Below are 21124 nucleotides of genomic sequence, written 5' to 3'. Positions count from 1 at the left end.
GGCTCAGCCTGCAAAAATCTCTCCGTTATCCCCCTGTATTGTACCACTCTGCAGCGTTTTGGGGTCTGCTCACGCCAACCCCAGCCCCGCTCTCCTCAACGCCCCCCGCCAGCGGCGGTCCGCAGGCCGCAGGACAAGAAAACCCCAGAATGTAAATATTTAGGAAAACTTCGCCCCGCGACCACCACAAAGTTGGCTTCCCCACAGGCTGCGGGCACTGGTGACAGGGGGGAACGCGACGCCCTGTGAGCGGAGCGCGGCCCCCTCACAGCCCCGCGGTGTTTCAGGGGCTCGCTGAGGTACCGGGGGGGGGGGGGGGGGGAACCAACAACCGCCCCCCCCAGCCCCGCGGTGCTTAAAACCCCCGGCAGGGCGCGGCTTCAGGTCCGGACACGGACCCCGGACCCGCAGCGGGGCTCCCTGTGGCGCCGAGCGGCGGCGAGCAGCCGAGGGGCCGAGCCCGGCCAGTCCCCCCCCTCCCCCTCAGGGGCACCGCGGAGCTCAGCCCGGCCCCGGCGCCCCCCCGCCGCCGGAGGCGCCATTTCCCGCAGCCCTTTATCCGCCCCCCCCCCCGGCCCGAGCCCCCTCAGCCCCGCCGCAAGATGGCGGCCCCGCCGCCCGCCGCCCCCCGCCGCCACTCACCGGCGGCCCGGCGCGGCCCGGCCCGGCCCGGCCCGGCCTCCCCGGCCCTCCCCGCGCTTTTCTTTGCGCCTCAACTCCGGCAACGAGCGGCTCCCGCGGCCCGCTGCGCGCATGCGCCCACCGACCGGCCCCGGCCCCGGCCCCGGCCCCGGCCCCGGGCACGGCTCCGCTGAGGGCAGGGAGGGGCCGGGGCGGTGGCGGGGGCGGGCCGGGGCGCTGGGGCAACTGGGGACACTGGGGGTACTGGGGGCACTGGGAGCACTGGGGACACTCCGGGCACTGGGAGGACCGGGTGTATTGTGAGATACGAGGAGCACTGGGGGGACTGGGTGTACTGGGAGCACTGGGGCACTGGGAGCACTGAGGGACACTTTGGAGCACTGGGGATACTGGGGGCAGTGGGGACACTGGGAGCAATGGGGACACTGGGAGATACGAGGAGCACTGGGGAGACTGGGGGACACTGGAAGCAATGGGGACACTAGGGGCACTGGGAGATACTGGGAGCACTGAGGACACTAGGGACACTGGGACACTGCTAGTGCTGGGGGACACTGGGAGCAATGGGGACACTAGGGGCACTGGGGGGACTGGGGGACACTGGGAGAGACTGAGGACACGGCACTGGGAGGACTGGGGGACGCTGGGAGATACTAGGAGCACTGGGGACACTAGGGGCACTGGGAGGACTGGGGGGGACACTGGGAGATACTAGGAGCACTGGGGACACTAGGGGCACTGGGACACTGGGAGCGCTGTGGGACACTGGGAGCAATGGGGACACTAGGGGCATTGGAGGACACTAGGGGCACTGGGAGGACTGGGGGCACTGGGACATACTAGGACCACAGGGGGAATGGGGGACACTGGGAGCACTAGGGACATGGGATACTGGGGGCACTGGCGAACGCTAGGGGCACTAAGAGCACAGAGGGACACTGGGAGCACTGGGGACACAGAGCACTGGAGGACAGTAGGGGCACTTGGGACACTGGAGGCACTAGGGGACACTAGGGGCACTGGGGACACTGGAGGATACTAGGGGCATGGGGGGTTATAGACGTGCTAAGAGCACTCTGTGCACTGGGGACACTGTGAGCACTGGGGACCTGAGAGTACTGGGAGTTATCTGTGTGCTGCGGGCACTGGGGACCTGGGGATACTGGGGCAGGGGGGCACCGTGGTACTGGACACGATGGGGACTCGGGGGCCTGTCGCGGAGCTGAATGGCTCCAGCTCACCGAGGGTCTTGCAGCACACGGCCGCCCGAAATGGCAGCGGGGAAGCGGAGCCCTCCGTGGGTATCAGCGCCGGCATCCAGCCAGCGGTGGCCGAGGCGCTGCCCTCTGTCACCGGTTTCCCCATCAGTTATTAATAGAAACTACTTCGCCCTCCTCTCTCGTTTTTCTTTTCATCTGGGAACGTTGGTTTTGTTTGTATTTGAATTTTGAAACAATAAAAGAAGCGGTGGTATTTTTTTAATGACACTTTTTTTTTTCTTTTTTTTTCCTCTAGGGGAAAAAAGTATGAGCGGGCCCCAAGCTGTGACAACTTAAAGGCAATGGGACCTCAGGAAAATAATAAATGAGACTTGCAATGGCTCATTTGAAATACACATCGTAATATTCCTCATCCCTAGAGTGAGGCACATAAAACAGCCGTCTTTAAAATTAACTCAGAGAACAAATATATTTCTCCCCTCATCTGCATCAGCAAGTTACATCTAAAACATGGGGTTCTGCGGGCTCAGGGCGCTCACTTGGTATTGCTGAGAGCCCCGTTTAAGGGCTCCTCACGCTTCTCACACCGGTTTAAAGCCTTGCTGGTGTGCACTTTCCCTCCTCGGAGCTCTCCTACGGCTCTGAGCGGGGCTATTTAGGGGGCCTCAGCCTTGGAAAGAAGCAGAGAGCCTGGGGTCCTGCAGAGCCCACCAGCAATGACCATCATCATCATCCTCCTCCTCCTCAGCCCCACAGCACTGGGCTGCAGTGGGGCCACGACTCTTTCCTTGGACAACGCGATCCCATACAAGGAGGCCAGGGCATGGGGGACGAGGATGCTTCCGGAGTCACCACCCCGCAGGCAGGAGGTGGAGGAAACAAGGCTTTATTTTTTCTGTTTTTAAATACAAACTTCTGTAGCATTTGTAAACGGTGGAAGCAACCCCTTTTACGTGCTAAATCCTGCTTTAAAGATTGCTTTGCTCAAACCTGCTTTGTGGTGGAAGAAGAAAGCCCCAGCTGAGGCTGGGAGCAGGGCGAGGGGGTTGGAGCTTGCTTTGTTTGGTGGCTCAGCACAGCTACGGCCTGCCCAGGGCATCACCAGGCCCCTCCAGAGCACCAGACAGCCCCAAATAAGCCTCTTGCTGGTCTTTCTGCCAGCGCTGGGTCTCTTCTATGGGAAAGCACTGGGGTATTTGATACCCAAGGAAGAGCCATAGCCGAGAGCCAGGGCAGCAGCTTCACTGTGCAGCTCTGCGTTGGTTGAAGCTGATGAAATCTCCTCTTCAGGAAGCCATCCCCTGCCGAACCTTGCTGCACTTCTGCCTCCGTTCCTTCCCTCACGTCCCTTCTGGGCTGCCACCAGCCCTGTAGCACAAGCAGCAGCTGCGCCACGTGCCCGCGGCAGCACAGAGCGCTCCCGGGTTTGTTTGGCACTTCGTGGGAGCAACCTGGGTTGTGGCAAGCTGCAAGCAGCCCGAGGAGGACCCACGAGGCTGAGAGCCACTTGCCCTGCTGATGGGGGATGCTGCTGCCGCTGCCAGGGTTGCTCAGTTGCTTCCCTCCCAGCTGGATGCATTTAGGGGCAAACCAAAGCACAAGACTCTGCAGATCCCCAGGGGAGCAAGCCCTTGAGCATACGCTTCGTGTCAAGCAAAAGGAGAGCCCCAGGCAGTTGCTGGGATTACCTGTGTCTAAAAGGCAGCTGGATCGCAGCCTCAGAGCAAGGTTTGTTAAGGCAGCAGGAGCCTGAGTTGCAGTTAAGTAACTCCGGGCTCTGTCCAAGGCCCTGTCTCCAGCTGTGCTTCCAGTGGGTGCCCCAGGTGCATCTTTAGATACTCAGGTGAGTTTGCTGCAGAGCTCAGGCTGCACAACTCTCAAACACCTTTTTGGATTAAAATCCCCATCTTCTACCCCTTGCTAATTTGCTTGCAGCAATCAATCATCTGCTTTGAAAATGGCAGGATCAAAGGCAGGGAACTCACAACAACAAATTACGTCCAAAAACTGCTCTAATTCCTTACTGCACGTACAGAAACTTCCCTGCAGGGCAGGTGCCAGCTCCTTCTTCAAAGGAGTTTTTGTCTTTCTTGGCGCAGAGACCATCTCTTACCGGGCACAACAAGGAGTTTACATCTTCACTAAAGGTTTTCCACGTTCCTCCATCGTCAAACACCTGTCCTTGGGTATTTGGGGGAAACACGCTTCTCCCAAAGGGCTAATAAGCACCTTCCCTAAAAACAAGCACACTTCACTAGGAGCAGCCTTGGCTGCCAGACAGCAAAATCCAGAGTCACTTCTTAAAATGTTTGCCTAGACAATCATTTGCAGATTTGGTTAAAGATAATTTTTAAGCTAATTATCCCCTATTAGCAATCATCTTGCCTCGTTTGGTTTGTTTTAAACAGCAGAAGGAATTGCAAATATTGTGAGTGCCTAAGATGTTAAAGCACTAAATACATAACTGAAAGTCTCAGACTTCTGAAGAAATTAAATATCACTTCCACAGCTTTCTCATGCCGCTGTAGTAACATGACATTTGATAAAGCCTGAGCCACTCACCAAGCCCTGACCCCTCTTAAACTCTACAGAAATATTGTGTTGAAAGCTACTCTTGTGATCTATCACCCTTTCATCTTTTTAATATGGCAGTACAAGTTTCAAATGATCAAATTAGACAAAATTACTTGCTCCTATGAAGTTAACAACTAGCTGCAAAACAACTACCATCAGAAGTAAGGTTAGCAGTTTGAAATTAGCTACAGAAAAGTTTTTGATAAAGCCAGAGCTAACCTTGCTTCCATACTAAGGAAGAACTAAAACTGTGCTTTGCCTGTTATTTTTGGGGGACACTGCTGGCTCCAGAAGGCAGAGCAGGGTGCTGGGGATGTCAGTTCTTCATTCAAAGCCCACACAGGAACCTGTGGAAAGTTCAGTTTTAGTAATTTGCTAATGGTACAGCCATCAGACTGGGATATTATTCAGGACCATTTACAGTACTCCTGCTAGAAGCTGCCCTCCTTTCTCCCCAGGTCTCGAGGGATGCTGGAGATGTGCCAGGACAGCAGCACACCCGTCACATTCTCACTGCTTTCAAGTCCAGAGCTCCTCAGAAGGATGCCCTGCACATTTTTCTTTTGTAAAGGCTCTCCCTAAAGCAGAGGTGCTTTGTTAGGAAGAAAAACTCCTGGAAAATATGTTGAGAAGAAATGAGCTGAGGCTCTTGCCTCAACTCCAAATTGCACTGTAACTAGAGAAGATGGATTCACAGCTGCGCAGTGCCCAGAACAAAGGCTTGTTGGTGCTATCCGTGCTCGTCCCACCTGGTTCAGACTAACACCTTCTCATTTATAAAGTCACGGTTTGTGACTGAAATCCCAAACTCGCAATCAGGGATCGTGAAATCAAAGAACCACCAGAAGTAAACAGCTGGAGCAGCTTTGTGTCCTCCTGCTGAGTGCGCTAGACTAGAAAAACAACTGTAAAAGCATCATGCTTCTTCCCCCTTCATTTCTCAGAGGTGCTGTAAGAAAGGCCAACTGTGCAAAAGAGGAAACAATTGAACTGATGTTTGACAAAAAAAAGCAAGAAGCAGAGAAGCACGTTCTCCATGCCAGCCAGGCTTACCTTCAGCATCAGCTGTATAAAGAGTAAAATGTTTTGGGACAAACAATGATTTGAGTTGACTCGAGTCTAGCAAGTTAAGTGGTTGCAAAATTTTCTTCCTTGTATTATGGAAGCTGAAGCACACTTCATTTCGTTTATACAGACAATGGAAAACAGGCTTGTCACCTTCATTATTGCTTCTGGTTCATTTTCATGTATTCTTCTTATTGCAATGTTACAGCTCCAAACAACGCAGTGTTGCTGGAGAAACAAGTTCTTTTAACTGGATTGTATTCAAGTGCCATGACTACACATAATATTAAGTGGCTTTCTAAGAGAAGAACCCATTCTTTAAGTAACTCGTTCGTCAAATTCAAGCTTACACCAATCAATATAAAGCAGCGACAATCACAACACAGCTTCATGGAACCACCGTCAAATGTCATCAAGCAAAAATAGTCTTTATTCAAATTTCATGGAAACAGGGATCACTGTACTTTGCAAGACGGGGAAAAATAAAATAAAAAAATTTAATATAAAACAAGGATATTGTCACAATACCAGAATATGGAACTCTACTTTTCCCTACAGATTACTGCAAGTACCTTTTTTTCCCCCTTTTGACTGTGCTATTCACAACTTTAAGTCCAAAAATATGAAACAAAAGTGGTATGAAACTTAAGACTAGCACTTCTACTAAATGGCATACATCAAAGGGCATCAATTGAAGGGCAAAGAGTGTTGAAGCCATCATACCTACCTATCAGTCATCATTGCAATCTCATAAACCCACCAAGGTGCACTGCTCATTCTCTGTAAGGCTCTTCCTGGAAAACAGGGCGATTTCGGTGCTCTAGGAAGAATTATATTTAAAGAGAACCTTTCTACAGGAGAGTACATGAGCTGAACAGCCTTGCACCAGAGAGCATTAGAGGGAGGGAGCAGTGCAGTTAACAGTGACAGACACACCGTCAGGGTAGTTAAAAATATACAGCATTGACATGTTTTCTACTTCAATCACTTGTGCTACAACTACCAAACATGTACAAAAGACTTCTCCGATCGTTCCAAGCGTGGGTGCGGCAAGGTTAGGATCTGGAGCGAGACCTTGACCGTGAACGGGAGTGTGACCTAGAGGCAGACCTAGACCTAGACTTGGACCGGGACCTAGGTTTTGAAACAGATTTTGACCTGGAACGAGAATCTGATTTGACATTTGGTTTTGACTTGGAAATTGACCTAGACCTGGAGCGAGACACCTGATGGGCAGCTGCATCCTCACCCTCCCCTTTTGCCTCCTTTTTGTCAGACTCTGATTTTAGATGCTCTTTTTCTTTGGAGACTGACCTGGACCGCTCATGGCTGTCCTTCCTTTTCTTCTTGCTACTTGATTTGCTGTCTCGCTTGCTGCGCCTCTTGCTTTTCTCACTCTTGCTGTGGCTGCGGCTCCTGCTTCTACTTCTGCTGTCATCCCTGCTTCTCTTCCTACTTTTCCTTTTGTCCTTACTGTGGCTCCTGCTCCTACTCTCGTCTCTACTCTTGCTCCTGCTTCTAGCCTTGCTAATGCTCTTCTCCCTGTCTTTGCTTCTGCTCTTCTCCTTGCTCCTACTCCTCAAGCTCCCCCTTGCCTCTCCCCTGTCCTTGCTTCCACTCCTGCTCCTGCTCTTACTCTTCTCCTTGCTGCGGCTCCTGCTCTTTGCTTTCTCATCACTGTTATGGACAGTGCCCTCAGATTTATCTTTGCTTTTGTGCCGTGATTTCTCTGCACTCCTGCTGCGGCTCCTACTTTTATCCTCTTTACTTGGAGTCCTGCTTTTCTCTTTTTGGCCTCTGCTACGGCTCTTGCTTCGACTACGGCTCTTGCTTCTGGAACGGGACACAGACCTGGAAGTACAAAGGCAACACTTTAGTGCAGCTTGCATTTGACTAGCACTCAAATACTGTGCGTAAGGGAAAAGAAAAACAGCTTTCCCACTGCAAATGTAGGATGACTGCAAATTTAGGATGATGCTTCTCATTTAAGTGGGTAACCCGATTTGTTCCACCACAAAGACATACCTGGATCTTGATCTACTCTTGGAGCGACTACTACTGGCACTGCGGCTCCTGCTCTTGTGAGAATGTCTGCTTCGAGAGCGAGACCTGGAACAGAATCAGTCAGCCCAATGTTAACACACGACCATGGAGAGCTTGTGGTCTCATGGACCCACGTGGGTAAAAGCCCATAGTATTAGAGCACCTGCTGAGCAGCAGAAAGAAGAGTGTATAACACAATCAAGTTACAATTTAGAGTACCCTTCTCCCTGCTGTTCATGCCCCTGCTGCCATGTCTGCAAGCATGCAACACTGCAAATCTCGAAGAATTATTTAAGTCAGAAACCCTTTCCCAATCAAGTCAGAGGTTTGACTGCAGCGAGACATTAGGATAAAGCTCTCTGCTCTTTCAGTACGGAATGCCGTTGGGCAACACCCACAGATGGTTTCCACTTTCCACCCTTCAAAAGCACAACCTGTTTGCCTGCAGCCTTCCATGAAGCTTTAAAAATTACTAGTAAACTAAGGGTCACTATTTTCTCAACCAGCTTTAAGTGGGATAGATGCAATTGGACTGCCAATGGCATGAAATCCTCCCACCCCTTTAGCTTTTGAGCACGTAGCCTATTTTCAATGACATTTGGCAAAGGTCTTTTGAACTTCTGAGAAGCTCTGGAGCCCTCAGACAGGAGGCACAACAAGCCAACATTTCCTTTGCTGAAGGCAGGAACAGGTACATTTCATTTTGCAGCTCATTGCTAGGAACCAGTTACAGAGCTGCTATCTGCTGACCTGCACACACTGCTCATGAGTGCAGAGGACATGAGAGAACAGTGGGAATCACAAGTGATTGCGAGAGGAAAATCCACACAAAAACAGGCTTTAATTTTGTAACCAAGTTGTTCCAAGAACACTAGAAGCTGGCCTGGATTTTACTACAACAAAGTTCTATCCCAAAATGGAACACGGTGCTGTGCTGAAGCACTTCTCTCGGTCACCCAAAGCAAGCAGTAATCTCCAGAAACAGGGAATAGGTGGGGGTTTCCAAACCGAGAAAGAACTGTTAGTCCTGGTGCTTGTAGCAGAACACAGTGTTCAGAGCAGAAGTGTTAAAAGTACCTTCTGTTTCCCTCAGTTTGCACTGCTCCACCTGCCATGCCGTGCTCCTCTGCAAGACAGCAAGGACTAGACGACGCAGCTGGGAGCAGCAGTAGCACACTGTGTTTATATACACACGTGTTTAGCCAGCGGTACCCATGTTCACTAAAGAAAACACCTCTGAGAAGAGGTTTCATTTCCCTTTGTTACTTCCTGGTAACTAATAAATTCTCAAAACCAGATTTATTGAGAACTCGGAACGCCTCCAAGGTATTTTGGAACCTGCTGCATATTCATGTAATTGCAGTTAGATTCAGCCCGAACTACATTATAAAGAGACATACCTTGAATGGCTTCGGCTTCTGGAGTAAGAGCGGCGCCGTCTTGATCCAGGTCTGTCTTCCACTAATCTAATCTTTCTGCCATTTACTTCTGTCCCGTCCAGCTTTTCAAGGGCTCTTTTCATGTCAGAATAGGATTTGAACTCAATCACACCTTCATTTTTCCTTCCTTTGTGTGCATCTGCATATGTCACTTCCCCTGCCTGACGCATATAATCCTGGAGGAAGAGGACAGAATAACCATTGCCTCAAATCCAGTCAGGCTTCCAGGCTCTCTTCATCTCTGCAATGATGCTTGCATAGCCTCTTCTGGTCACACTGACATCGGCAAGGGTTTTAACCAAACGGCATTTGCAGAATTAAAGCCAAAATTTCTGAGCAAGCCAAGTAGTACACTACAATTTCACATAGATAGTGTGATGAGAACTAAGGCAGCGTTGGTATTTTGAGACAAATAATCTAGCACCTCCCAATATCTAATATCAACATGGTCAGGACTACGATAAATTTCAAATTATAGAAGTGATTCAAGAAATAGAATGCTCTCTGAATCATGTTTTCAAATGTAACTTGGGAGAAGTAATGTACTTAAAGGTTAAATATGAAAAAACGCCTCACACAGGCGAGAAGGCTATCGGCAAGCAGACTTCCCTTTGTTCTCCACCTAGGTCATTTATCTCATTCTGCTGGAAGAAAACCCCACACAAATAAGAGCTGAATTCATTTTCCTACTTCATGCTACCTGACTTCTGTGTTTCAGTTACTACACACATCCTCCTTGCTCAGAGCAAGCTGCCACACGGGGCCACCTCAGCCCCCGGGGACTGGGGCTGCAATGGGAACAGCACACACCAACTTGGTTCCCTTTGGTTTTGACCCAGCTACTCCCCTCTGAAGTACACTGAAATGAAAGCTGGTCAGAAAAGCAACGCGTCCAGTAGGGGATTAATCATGCCATGCTCTACTTACAATTTTTAATACCCGAAGCAAAGACAAGCTATCGATGGTGTGAAGCGTTAACAAAAGACATTGGAGTGATCTCAGTACGTACCTGAACTAGTGTTACAGTCAACTACAGACCAGTTTGTACTACGTCAAAGTTTGTTTAGAACAAATTTTACACATCCTTAAAAGAGAACCATAAAGAAAGCGTTCCTGTAAGAACAAGTGTTTTTAACCGTTGCTGCTAGGTTTGGTAAGGAAGCTCTGTCTTTCTGCGCCTGCTATTGGAATTCTGCTCCCTGTCCTGTTCCCCCAGTACATGACGCAGATAATCCTAAATCAACACTTCAGCGCCAGGGCACTCAGAGGTCCTGTTGTCTACACGGTGTTACCCAACACTTCCGCTGCTGAGAATCACTTTCCATTCCTTCAGACTTGGAGAAAATATTAACTTTTGGCAGAGATTTTGCACGACTGCTCGTTCTGGAAGCATCCTTTCCCTAAAGCTGCCCTCAAACAGCTTTTCACGGAGTGGAAATTCTTACAGAGATTGTGCAAGAACAATGCTATCTTTTCCAAACAGCTCCAGCACCTTAGAAGCTGATGGGTAGAAGCCGAATTGACAAGGACAAACTCCTTTGTCTCTAGTGAATCCTACCCCTGGCCTGACTGAAGTCTGTTTTGACAGAGCTTAAAGAGAAGATACAAATCACCCGTACGTGATGTTGGTTTATTAGGGAAAAGTGTTTCTCTTCCATCAGCCAATGACACCAAGCCTGCAAGTGCAACTCCCAGCGTTGCACGCAACATTAACGACTTTGTATATGCAAATAGCACACCTTCAGTCAATACTGATGTCATTACTTCAAGTCTACTTGTATGCACATCAGCACACAGACTTACTAACAAGTTGGAGTTGAAAAAAGACAGGTGTATATGAGTTTTCTTTGATGAAACAGAAGCTAACCTTTTTACCCTTTGTGCTCTTTAATAGAGAAAGGGTAAAGAAAGGGGCCCCATACCTTAAGATCTTGCCAACTGCAGCGGCTTGACAAATTTTCCACAATCAATCTGTATTCTGTACGGGTAGGAGGACCGTACTTATCTCTTCCGCTTCTTCTATAACCATATCCACCTTTAGGAGGTGACAAGCAGACAGCAGTACTTCAACTAGGGAAATGGAGCACTCACTCTACACCCCCAGACAAAAGCGTTCTGCCCCATATGTTTGCAAATCCATTAAAAACTCACCCACCCGCTAGTCTAAATTCAACCCCCCTTGTATAAAACGTTACGAAGGTGAAAAGCATTAAAAAAGAACTATTGCGAGCACATAATTAAAACAAAGCACAGAGTTATAATTACGATAAGATTAACATGCAATTAAGTTTAAATTATTTTTTTTAAAAAGTTTGAAAGAAGAAACCAAATTAAGCCAGTTGACTAATGTTACTTACATTGCTTACAGGTTTTCTGAATATTTGACATGAATAAAGATTTTCAGGCACCTATTTCAGATTAATCTCATCTGTCTCTAACCCTTGGGATCCTCACCACCCAGGTCTAATGGGAAAAGGTTGCGGTCGTCACATGGCTTCCTTTTTTGGTCAGCCAAGGGCCACAAGTTCAAAGAGCCACTCATGGAAAGGTAACCCAAGGTCAGCAAATGGAACAGGCAGTCATCTTAGCCTCAAAGGACTCTTTTAATTAAAACATTGAGGTCTTTGTTAAATCTATGTTAAACATCACATTGCAAATAAACCATTAAAATAGTTAAACGAAATGATAATAATAAAAATAGTACAAGAAAATGTGTTTATTCAATTTATCAATTAAAATACTTTAATACAACAAACACGTTAAATGTTCAGATCAACAGTTACATTTACAGTTACAAAACACTATGCACAACTTCATAGATAAAAAATATTTTTAAGTTACTTTTAAAAAACAAGCAAAGATATTTTATTTAAAACAAGTCACGGATACAAATGCATTTTAGTGCTTACTGCGTCCAGAACCGTAACTGCTGTCACGCCGTGGGCCTCTGGCATGCTCAACGATCACTCTCTCCCCACAAAGATCTTTACCATTTAGCTCATAAACAGCATCATCTGCGTCTCGCAGATCATCAAACTCAACAAAGCCATACCTAGAGAGAGGGGAGGGGGGAAAGAGAATCGCTCAGAAGTGACCCGGAGGTGTCTGTACCGCAAACAGCTCATCCCAGGGCAGCTCTCCGCAGAACCCCGAGGGGTACGTCTCTCGTGCCGTCCCGCAGATCCCCGAGGGGACCTCTCTTGTTCCATCCCGCAGACGAACCCCAGCTGCAGCCTGCAGGTCACGGCCACCACACCCGCTACGGACGGTGCTCTGCTGCTCTATGCAATACATCTGCTCAACAGCAGTAAGGCTGAAATTGCATGTAACAGGTACTGAATTTGTATGATCCACGGATTAAGATTTACCCTGATTTTTGAAGAGCCTCTTGTTCCGTTCCTGGTTCTGTTGGGCAGCTACCATAATTCCTGCTCTTTAAATGGAAAAACTCAACCACCTCTGTAAATACACTTTGTCTGCACAACCTCCACGGAAGGTCCAGCAAGAAAGAAAACGTGAAGACAAGCCAGGAAAAGGGATTTTCTTTTAATTGGACTCATTTTGCTCTTAATACTGATGATATGGGTAGGAAAAGCACCACGCTCGTACAACAGATCCTACACCTGTTGAAATATCTGCAGCTTCCCATACACCGCTGAGAAAGCGCTTTATGCCCAGCCAGTTTCTAACATCCTAGCTTTTCAGACAGCATGGAAAGCCCAAACCTTGGTATGGGACTTAAAATCCAGCAGCAGTAACCAGGAACAAGTTCCTGGGATGAACCAAGAGCCCAGCTGTGGCCAAGATGCCTCACAAGGGCAGCACTGGGTGCAGGTCCAGAGAAAAACAGAGAAAGTCTGTGTTTGAAGACATCCACTGCACTAGCCTTGCTCATGCTTTGAGATCAGACAGACCAAGTGCAAGAGGAAAATATGCAAATTAAAACAAAATAACAGAAGGGCTTACTTTCAACATTCACATCAACTTTCTGGCATTTGTTTCCTCCTACCAAGGATGCAAAGATGCCTGCAGACCACTGCTTGCCTGGAAAGTTAAAGCCAGCATTTTCAGCTTCATCTTCAGAGGTGCCACAGACATCAGTGCGAACGTCAGGCTGCTGCAAGCGCCTAATCCCTGCTGGCTACAGACCTCAGAAGACTGAGCGTGGGTTTCTTAAATAATTTCTTACAGCTGGTGCTCAAGGACAAGCTGGTGACTTGCTTATGGTTGCAGAGCAAATTCACTGGAGCAGAACTCAATCCTGCCAGTTTCTAAACGGGCAGAGTTAAACACCTATTTTAAAAAACAACACTGTGTAAAACGCCCGTTACCCAAACGGGTCTGAGAAAGAGGACAGAAAGCATCAGAGCGCTGCTTTTCAAAGTTCAGCGCCTATCTGCAATTGCAAATCATTTCTCCTTCACTTACCTAAGACCCAAGTCCAGGCTTCAGAGCCTCCCGTGCGATACCTGGTGATATTGCAGCCCTGGGCAGTACCGGAGCCTCTTTCCAGCTGGCTGCGACCTCTCTGGCTGCTGTGGGCAAACACAGACCCTGAACTCGGGTCTTAGCAAGCCAAGGGGGGAAATATTTGTGAGTGCTGGTGGTTTAAGTCATCCAGAATAACAAATCCACGAGACAAAAATGCCGGCCTCCTCTTTTAGGTCCCTAAATTTTTAAGCATTCTCACTACCTCCAACAAGTGATGAGCTGCCAGCAGCTAGAGCTTTGCTAGGTAATGTTACCCGCATTAACCAGAGCGTTAGGGCAGAATCCAGGGATCGCAGAGAGGTAGCTGCAATCTCACGTAAGCTCTACAGCTGCACGAAAGAAACGTGTGATTGATTTATAACTGAAACAATCACAGTCATTATAAAACCATTCTGATAGGACCTTCCTTCTCTCTTTGCTTCGATTCCAAAAATAGAGCAAAGAAGCTCTTACGTTTAAATGAGACGCCACCTAAAAGCAATCACTTACAAGGTGAAGTGCCTGGCAGGCACCCGCCGTGCACCTTCGAGACACTAAATTTCCAGACAAAGCAACAGAGCATGCGTAGCGGAGCGATATCCGGGTTGGATCGGAGCACGGCACTGAACTTGCTCCTCTCAAAAACACCCCCAAGAAGTCTCCCGAGAAGCTCACAGTCCCCTGCATCACACATTGGACAAAACACGGCCCCATCAGCAGCACCTCGCAGTCCAGCATCCACGGGCTGAGCCCAGGCACTCAGCCTCCCTCCCCTGGGGGGTGCATTTTTGTTGATGTTCCCCCCAACGCCCCCAGGAAGGTCCCACCGAGAGGATTTTGTCTGGCTAAACCTTGATGGAAGCATTACACTTCTCCTCCTCACTTGTTCCAAAAGGAAATACTTAACATTTACCCTGCACTGTTTGTTCTTTTCACCTGGGAGCACATAAAATGCAAGTAGCCCTAGAATAAGATGTTACTGTAATAGAAAAGGAAAAAGCAGGATTTACAAGATAAAACTTCCAGTTACTTTAAAAACAAAACAAATAAACAAAAACCACAGGACAAGCTTACACAAACCTTGAAAGAGATTGCTGGCTATTAAAGAATACTAAAAATCATATCCCACACCACTCATAAATGAAAGTAATACTGATCCACCTGTTAAATATGTATAATATTGCACCATAAGATCCAAAACCGTGAATCAAAACCCTTCAGAAGCACAGTTTTACACCACAGAAAGACACGACTGCTGACACAGCCTTAACTACAGCAATCTGAACCCGCTGTTATATGACAGCAGTGCAAGTAAATCTTCTTTTAAACGTCTACTATTACTACTTCATATGCGGCATAAAACTACTTACTAAAAATGTCAATGCAATTTACTCCAGATAATGTGAAGCTACACCATTTTCTGCTCATGTATCAAAAAGAGGAAAAAGCTACAGAAGGCTGTCCTTATACCAAGCAATTCCAGCAGACTTGATGTCCTAGAAGTTGTTTTTTTCTTAATAATGCCAAAAGAAGGGAAATGCAGTTTTCTGAAATTGCTTAATACCTGAAATAAGAGGAGAAAACCTCGTTTTTGTCCCCTTTCAGCTGCTCCCCACCTAGTGCTGTCAAAGCCCACCGCGTCCTTCCCGGCTGGCTCCGCAGCCTCTCCATGCCAGCCCACCAAGCGCCTGCCCGAAGCCCACCTCTGCCATCCACCAGGTGCCAAATTTCCCCCACTGCTCACGAGTGGGTAGAGCCCAGAGCCCAAACCCCACGCCAGGAGGGCCTGGGAGCTGCTCCACCTGCCCTTGCCTGCTGGAAGTCCGCGGCATTCCCAGGAGTGCCTCCAGTCCAGCCAAGCCCGACCCGTGACTCCACACAGGCTGTTCCTCAGCTGTTGTGCAGATCCCAAGGAGAAGGAATTGAGACCTGGCTCAGCTCTTGTCCTGCCCTCAACAGATGAAGCTGGCAGCTTCCTTAGCTTTATACGACAATTGCTTCGTGTGGACAGACACCACCGAAATGAACTTGGCTCGTGGCACCTCCCCATCCCCCTGGATGAGTGAAATCGGGCAAGCACGCATCAACACAAGCAGCCACGGAAGGAGAGGCACGTGCAAAAATCCAGTCTTGGCCTCAGTGTCATTTGGGACAAAGAATGCAAAGAATGCGATGCTTCCAGCCCTAAAACACGCTCCTGGAAGTTAATTTGTTAACAGCTTACGGTCCATCCCATTCCGCGAGTCCTCCTGCTCAGCCGAGGCTACAACCAGGAGCGGGACAGTCTGGGTGTCATCAAGGAAGTCTCTTCAGACAGCTTGAAACATAACACTCATTTAAATGGGTTACTGAAGTCAAAAACTCTGAAGATATTTAAATTGCAATACTTAACATTTAAACTACTTAAGTATAACTTAAGATTTGGTAGTGATTCTTGGAAGTTCCTGCAGTAATGGCAAACATCGCCAACAATCTCTGAACAAAACTGAACACTATGAAGCAAAAGAAAATGAAAATCTCACCTTAATATGAGTAAAGGGAAAAAAAAACAACACTGGAATTGGAAGGTCACCCTTCTGTCACCTAGGCGCACTGGGTATCGCTACGTAGCGACACCAACTTGATTTTTTAAAACTCGCTGCCCTCACTCAAGTTAACAGGTATTAAATATTCTGGTGGGAAAGGCCCAGGGAAATCAGATCACCTCTCTTTAGGCAACGAACACAGATTTTGAGCCTGGCTAGATGAAAGAACTGAAGTTTGAAGCTTTTAGCTTTGATCTCTGTCCCTCAACGTGTTGGAGAAGTTGCGTCCCTCCAACCTGCAGGGATTTTACTGGATGAAGCCATGCGTGCTCGACAGCTGCTCGGGGTGATGCAGGGCAGGTGAGCACACAGGTAGAACTTTTTTTTAAAGCTAGAGCAAGATTACAAATTGGTTTTGCACCCAGTGAAAGCTTTCAGCTCTTAAGTTATTACTGCTAGCTTTTGGCATGTTTTTAGAAGATAGAAAAAAGCAGGCTGAAAAGTCCAATTTTCTGGTCACGTAATGCACGTACTGCCGCCATGCACGGCTCCAGTTGTCAATGCAGTTCTGAACAGGAAAAAACATGAAAACTATGAGCATACAACTAGAAATTGCAAATTGAAATGGAGAATCCTACAGGAACTGGATTTTTATTTTCCTGTCCTTCCCTCGAGTAAACACTGCTCCAAGGCTTTGAATTGCAAGCTTAAATTACAATTAGCAGCAACGGAGACCCAGTTAAGCTTTTAGGGCTCTACCGAATCACATTCCAGTTTCATCCTCTTGCTCAAGCATTTCAGCTTAACTGCTAAAATAGTGAAAGGCTAATCTCTTGCAGGCTGAGCACTGAAGATAGCCCACAAGTTTTCAGAAGAAACTCGAAGACTCTTTAAGTTAAACGCTGTGCAGCCATTCCTAATCATTTGCTAAGCACTGCTAAAAATAAGCTGAGGAGAAAGGATCAGAGGGCAAACAAAGCCAACGGTAGGGTAACCTGGCAAAAACACAGCGCAAGACTAACCCAAGCAGAAGCACGTAAAATCTGACAGTTTGAGTAAACTGTTGTCAAACTGGAATTTAAAAACAAGCCACTAGTAGTTCCTGTATCCCTCTACCATCAACTTTTGAACTCTGTCTCCCCCAAGTGAACTTACACGTAGCTCCAGAGCCAAAGTCATTTTGGCATCTCATTCAGGATATTTTAGGGCTGTGCCCTCCTTCCCCCTCTCTACCCCGAAGCACCCATTACAACTCACACTCAGGATGCCACAAGTCTGACCTTTCAAGCTTTGGCTGCTCAAGCTCACGCACAGGTCGACTCCGGCCCCCACTGCATCCCCCCAAACTATTTCCAAATATTCTGGGATGGCAGGGCTGGTCCTTGATAGCTACTGCTCAATAAAGCAAGAAGACAAATCCATTAACTGCATCAGACACGTAATCCAGCAGTTCTATGTCTGTTATTAAAGTCTTTTTTCCTCTGACATCTGTCTGAAATAGAAACATTTCCTTTGGAGGTTTTGTACAGCAAGAGGAAAACCAACTCCCCCTGCACCTTCAATGATGCACAGCAGAACTGAAATATTCGAGCACTTTGTTTTCTAGTTATGGCCAATCTTCAATACCACCTGAGGCTATGTTGGTCAAAACACTGACACGTGCACGCTTGTTTGTTTTAACAACGGCTTTTATTCATCTTATAAACCTGTTATTATGTCCACCTACCAGTAAAACCAGTGCAAAAAGCTTAATGAGCCTTTTTTTGTGCTCCAGGACTAACTTTTACAAGAGATTCCTCTTCTCCACTTCTAAAGCAAAATTAATAATTGCCTCTCTTGGCTAATAACAAGAAAATCCATATTCCACTCAGTCCTCCTAAACAAGACTTCAAGTTGGGTTTCTTGTAAAGATACCAGCGCTCATTAGGCCGGCAGCTTTAGATGTTGTGAAAAGGGGGGGGAAAAAAAATAACAATTTGTTTTTCTCTTGAAAATCCATACTTGAACGTCTTGGGCAAGTCCTGGCGGAGCAGGATCCAAGACCTCTAGATGCAGCCAGGTGGCCTGACTAGAACAGCACACGTAAAGCTCACGTTACAAACCGAGCACGACTCCGGGGGAAGGCCGCCCACACCCGCCGCTGCTCCTCCCATTCCCCCCCCCCATCCCCATGAGCCGGGCACCCATGGGTGCTCAGGAGGAAGCGGGTGTTTGGCTGCGGACCCCGGCACCTGCATGCGGGGGTCTCCGGTCTGTGCCCCCGCCAGGGCCGCAGGTGCTGCCAAGGGGCTTTTACAGACGGGCTCGCACTGGGGGTGCTCGCCCTAAGGGGAACCCCCCTCCCTCAGGGAGCAGGGGAGGGCCATGGGGACCCACTCCCTAAAAACAGGACCCCCCCAATGGTGCACAGGCATCCTGACGCTCTTGTTAGCCCCATTACACCCCCAATTACCACACAGGCCCCCCATTACCCCCATTACCACACAGGCCCAGGCACCCTTCCCCCCCCCCCCCAGAGGGAACCGAGGCACCCTGACCCCCCAGTTAACACAGTAACCCTGACACCCCCCACAACCCCCCTCCCTCAGAGGGGACCCTGGCACCCTGACACCCCCATTACCACAGAGACCCTGTCACCCCTTCCCCAAAACCCCGCACACCCCAGAGACATCCTGACTCCCCTATTACCATAGGAACCCACTCACCCCTTCCCCCAACCCCCCAAAAAACACCCCAAAACCCTCAAATCCCCCCCCGAGACTTCCTAACCCCCCCATTACCATAGAAACCAAACCACCCTTCCCCCCCAAACCCCCCCAACTCCCCCCAAAACCTCCCCTGAGGCACCCTGACCCCTCCATTACCACAAAAACCCAGCCTCCCTTCCCCCAACCCCCCCAAAAAACCCTCAACCCCCCCCCAGAGACTTCCTGACCCCCCCCCCGTTACCACAAAACCCCAGTCACCTTTCCCCAAAAATCCCCCCAAAATCCCCCAACCCCCCCCCACACCCCTGAGGCACCCTAACCCCCCCCATTACCACGGAAACCCATCCACCCTTCCCCCAACCCCCCCAAACCCCCCCAAACCCCCTCCTAACACCCCCCCGTTGCCATAACAACCCCCCCCCGCTCCATATCCCCCCCCCCCGACCCCAAAACCCCCCTCGCAGGGGGCTCACCCCCCTCCCACCCCCTCACGCCCCCCCTGTGCCGCCCCCCCCCCCACCGGGCAGCGGGGCCCGGCCCCCGCCCTCCCCTCCCCTCAGGGCCGCCGGCGGCCGCGCAGGGCCGGGCGGGGCCGGCCTCACGCACCCGTTCTTGAGGTCCACCTCGAGGATCTTGCCGTAGCCCTTGAAGAAGCGCTCCACGTCCCGCTCCCGCGCCTGGTAGCTCAGGCGGCCGATGTACACCCGCGGCATCGCGCCCGGGGGGGGGCGGGGAGGAGGAGGAGGAGGGGGGGAGTAAGGGGAGGTGTGTGTATGGGGGGGGTAAGGGGCGGGGCCCGGCGCCGCTTGGCGTCACGGCGCCGGGAGGGGATTGGGGGGGGGGGCACGTCTGTAGGCCCCGCCCGCACGTAGGGCTTGGGGGCTTAAAGGGGTAACGGCGGGGGGGGGGGGGGTTGAGGGGTTGTGGGGCCAGCCTTGTGCAGGAGGGGGTAGGATGGGGGCCCCCTGTGAGGACCCCTTGTGAGGTCCCCCTATGAGGTCCCCCTATGAGGTCCCCCTATGAGGACTCCTGTGAGGTTCCCCATGAGGATCCCCTGTGATGATTCCCTATGAGGTCCTATGAAGATCCCCTATGAAGACCCTCTATGAGGACATCCTATGAGGGCCTCTATGAAGACCCCTATGAGGACCCCCTATGAAGACCCCTATGAGGTCCCCCTATGAGGTTCCCCCATGAGGACTCCTGTGAGGTTCCCCATGAGGATCCCCTGTGATGATTCCCTATGAGGTCCTGTGAAGATCCCCTATGAAGACCCTCTATGAGGACATCCTATGAGGGCCTCTATGAAGACCCCTATGAGGACCCCCTATGAAGACCCCTATGAGGTCCCCCTATGAGGTTCCCCCATGAGGACTCCTGTGAGGTTCCCCATGAGGATCCCCTGTGATGATTCCCTATGAGGTCCTGTGAAGATCCCCTATGAAGACCCTCTATGAGGACATCCTATGAGGGCCTCTATGAAGACCCCTATGAGGACCCCCTATGAAGACCCCTATGAGGACTTCCTATGAGGTCCCCCATGAGGACTCCTGTGAGGTTCCCCATGAGGATCCCCTGTGATGATTCCCTATGAAGACCCTCTATGAGGACATCCTATGAGGGCCTCTATGAAGACCCCTATGAGGACCCCCTATGAGGTCCTATGAAGACCCCCTATGAGGACCCCTATGAAGACCCCTATGAGGACCCCTATGAAGACCCCTATGAGTTCCTATGAGAACCCCCCCCACACACATCACAACCATCGATCAATTAAATGCTGAGAACCTCAGTGATTCCTTCCCCTTCCTCTCCCCACTGAAAAACACCGAAAGCCGTGTTTTTGCCCCCAAAATGTGAGGCGGGCACTGTAACTGTTCCGTGGGATGTTGCCTGGTATGAGGATCCTGCTCTGAGCGCAGCTGTGCCCCCGGCACCCCCTGCAAGGGCAGCAGGCCTGGGGGCTCAGCAAGCAGCCAACCCTCCATGCAATGAATTTGGGGAGTTCCCAGCAGGACCCAAATACCTCATTTCATATCTGGGGCTTTTCCCCGCTTTGCTCTCCCAGGTTCTCACTGCCACATCCTGCAGCAAAGCTCCCCTGGCTGGACGAGGGCTCCCACGTGGATTCTCTGGTGTCTGCTTGGGGCTCAACCCCACTTGCACACAACCGGCTCCCCACTCTGAATCGGGGCTCACAAGGCTTTACGGCATGCCTGCGGGGTCAGCTCTTCTGTCAAAAATGGGGAATAAAAGTATATTCCTGTCTCAGGATGTAGATTTGGGGTGACAACTGCTGCTTTTCGGGGTGACAACTGCTGCTTTTCGGGGTTTTTGGTGCTAACAGGGTAGAGCCATCCCTGTCTCCATACATTGCCCCAAAACGTGTCTGTGATCCTACAGCAGGGTTTAGCAGGGTGTGAATGGCTCCCGTGCGG

At 49.8% G+C, this 21124-nt stretch overlaps 2 protein-coding genes and 2 long non-coding RNA genes across 8 annotated transcripts in view; 2 read left to right on the top strand and 2 right to left on the bottom strand.

Annotated features, from left to right (window-relative positions):
* LOC106045142 (lethal(3)malignant brain tumor-like protein 3) overlaps positions 1-984 on the bottom strand; it is a 51226-nt gene extending 50242 nt beyond the window's left edge. The window contains exon 1 of one of the 4 annotated variants that reach the window (XM_066982537.1): positions 643-984. The gene's annotated coding sequence lies outside the window, so the exon portion shown is untranslated. The remainder of the gene's footprint in view (positions 1-642) is intronic. The other 3 variants (XM_066982539.1, XM_066982540.1, XM_066982536.1) reach the window with 3 other exon arrangements.
* Positions 984-7293, top strand: LOC136786900 (uncharacterized). Its single transcript, XR_010826488.1, has 2 exons — positions 984-3705; positions 4895-7293. It is a non-coding gene; the product is annotated as an uncharacterized lncRNA (long non-coding RNA).
* SRSF4 (serine and arginine rich splicing factor 4) lies at positions 5911-19454 on the bottom strand. 2 transcript variants are annotated; one of them, XM_066982541.1, is made up of 6 exons: positions 19293-19454; positions 11893-12035; positions 10906-11018; positions 8945-9159; positions 7527-7610; positions 5911-7352 (listed from the first exon to the last, which is right to left on the bottom strand). In XM_066982541.1, the coding sequence occupies exons 1-6, from the start codon at positions 19397-19399 to the stop codon at positions 6557-6559; spliced, it is 1458 nt and encodes a 485-aa protein (XP_066838642.1). In that variant the 5' UTR covers positions 19400-19454; the 3' UTR covers positions 5911-6556. The 2 variants fall into 2 exon arrangements, with proteins under 2 accessions (XP_066838642.1, XP_066838643.1); XM_066982542.1 differs by lacking the exons at positions 11893-12035; positions 19293-19454 and adding an exon at positions 11341-11532.
* LOC136786899 (uncharacterized) lies at positions 19235-20964 on the top strand. Its single transcript, XR_010826487.1, has 2 exons — positions 19235-19366; positions 20755-20964. It is a non-coding gene; the product is annotated as an uncharacterized lncRNA (long non-coding RNA).
* The last annotated feature ends 160 nt before the right edge of the window (positions 20965-21124 follow it).

Source organism: Anser cygnoides, chromosome 24 (genome assembly GCF_040182565.1).
Source record: "Anser cygnoides isolate HZ-2024a breed goose chromosome 24, Taihu_goose_T2T_genome, whole genome shotgun sequence".
In the NCBI taxonomy this organism is placed as follows: Eukaryota; Metazoa; Chordata; class Aves; order Anseriformes; family Anatidae; genus Anser; species Anser cygnoides.
The sequence above is the reverse complement of the archived record's forward strand: the minus strand, read 5'-3'. Positions and strand labels throughout refer to the sequence as shown.

Excerpts from the sequence above, each read along its gene's own strand:
- SRSF4 (XM_066982541.1), bottom strand. The coding sequence starts at position 19,399 with ATGCCGCGGGTGTACATCGGCCGCCTGAGCTACCAGGCGCGGGAGCGG. Across the intron at positions 12,036-19,292 it reads GAGGTGGACCTCAAGAACGG|GTATGGCTTTGTTGAGTTTG; the intron begins GTGCGTGAGGCC and ends CCCTCTCTCTAG. Across the intron at positions 7,611-8,944 it reads AGAAGCCGAAGCCATTCAAG|GTCTCGCTCTCGAAGCAGAC; the intron begins GTATGTCTCTTT and ends ATTCTGTTCCAG.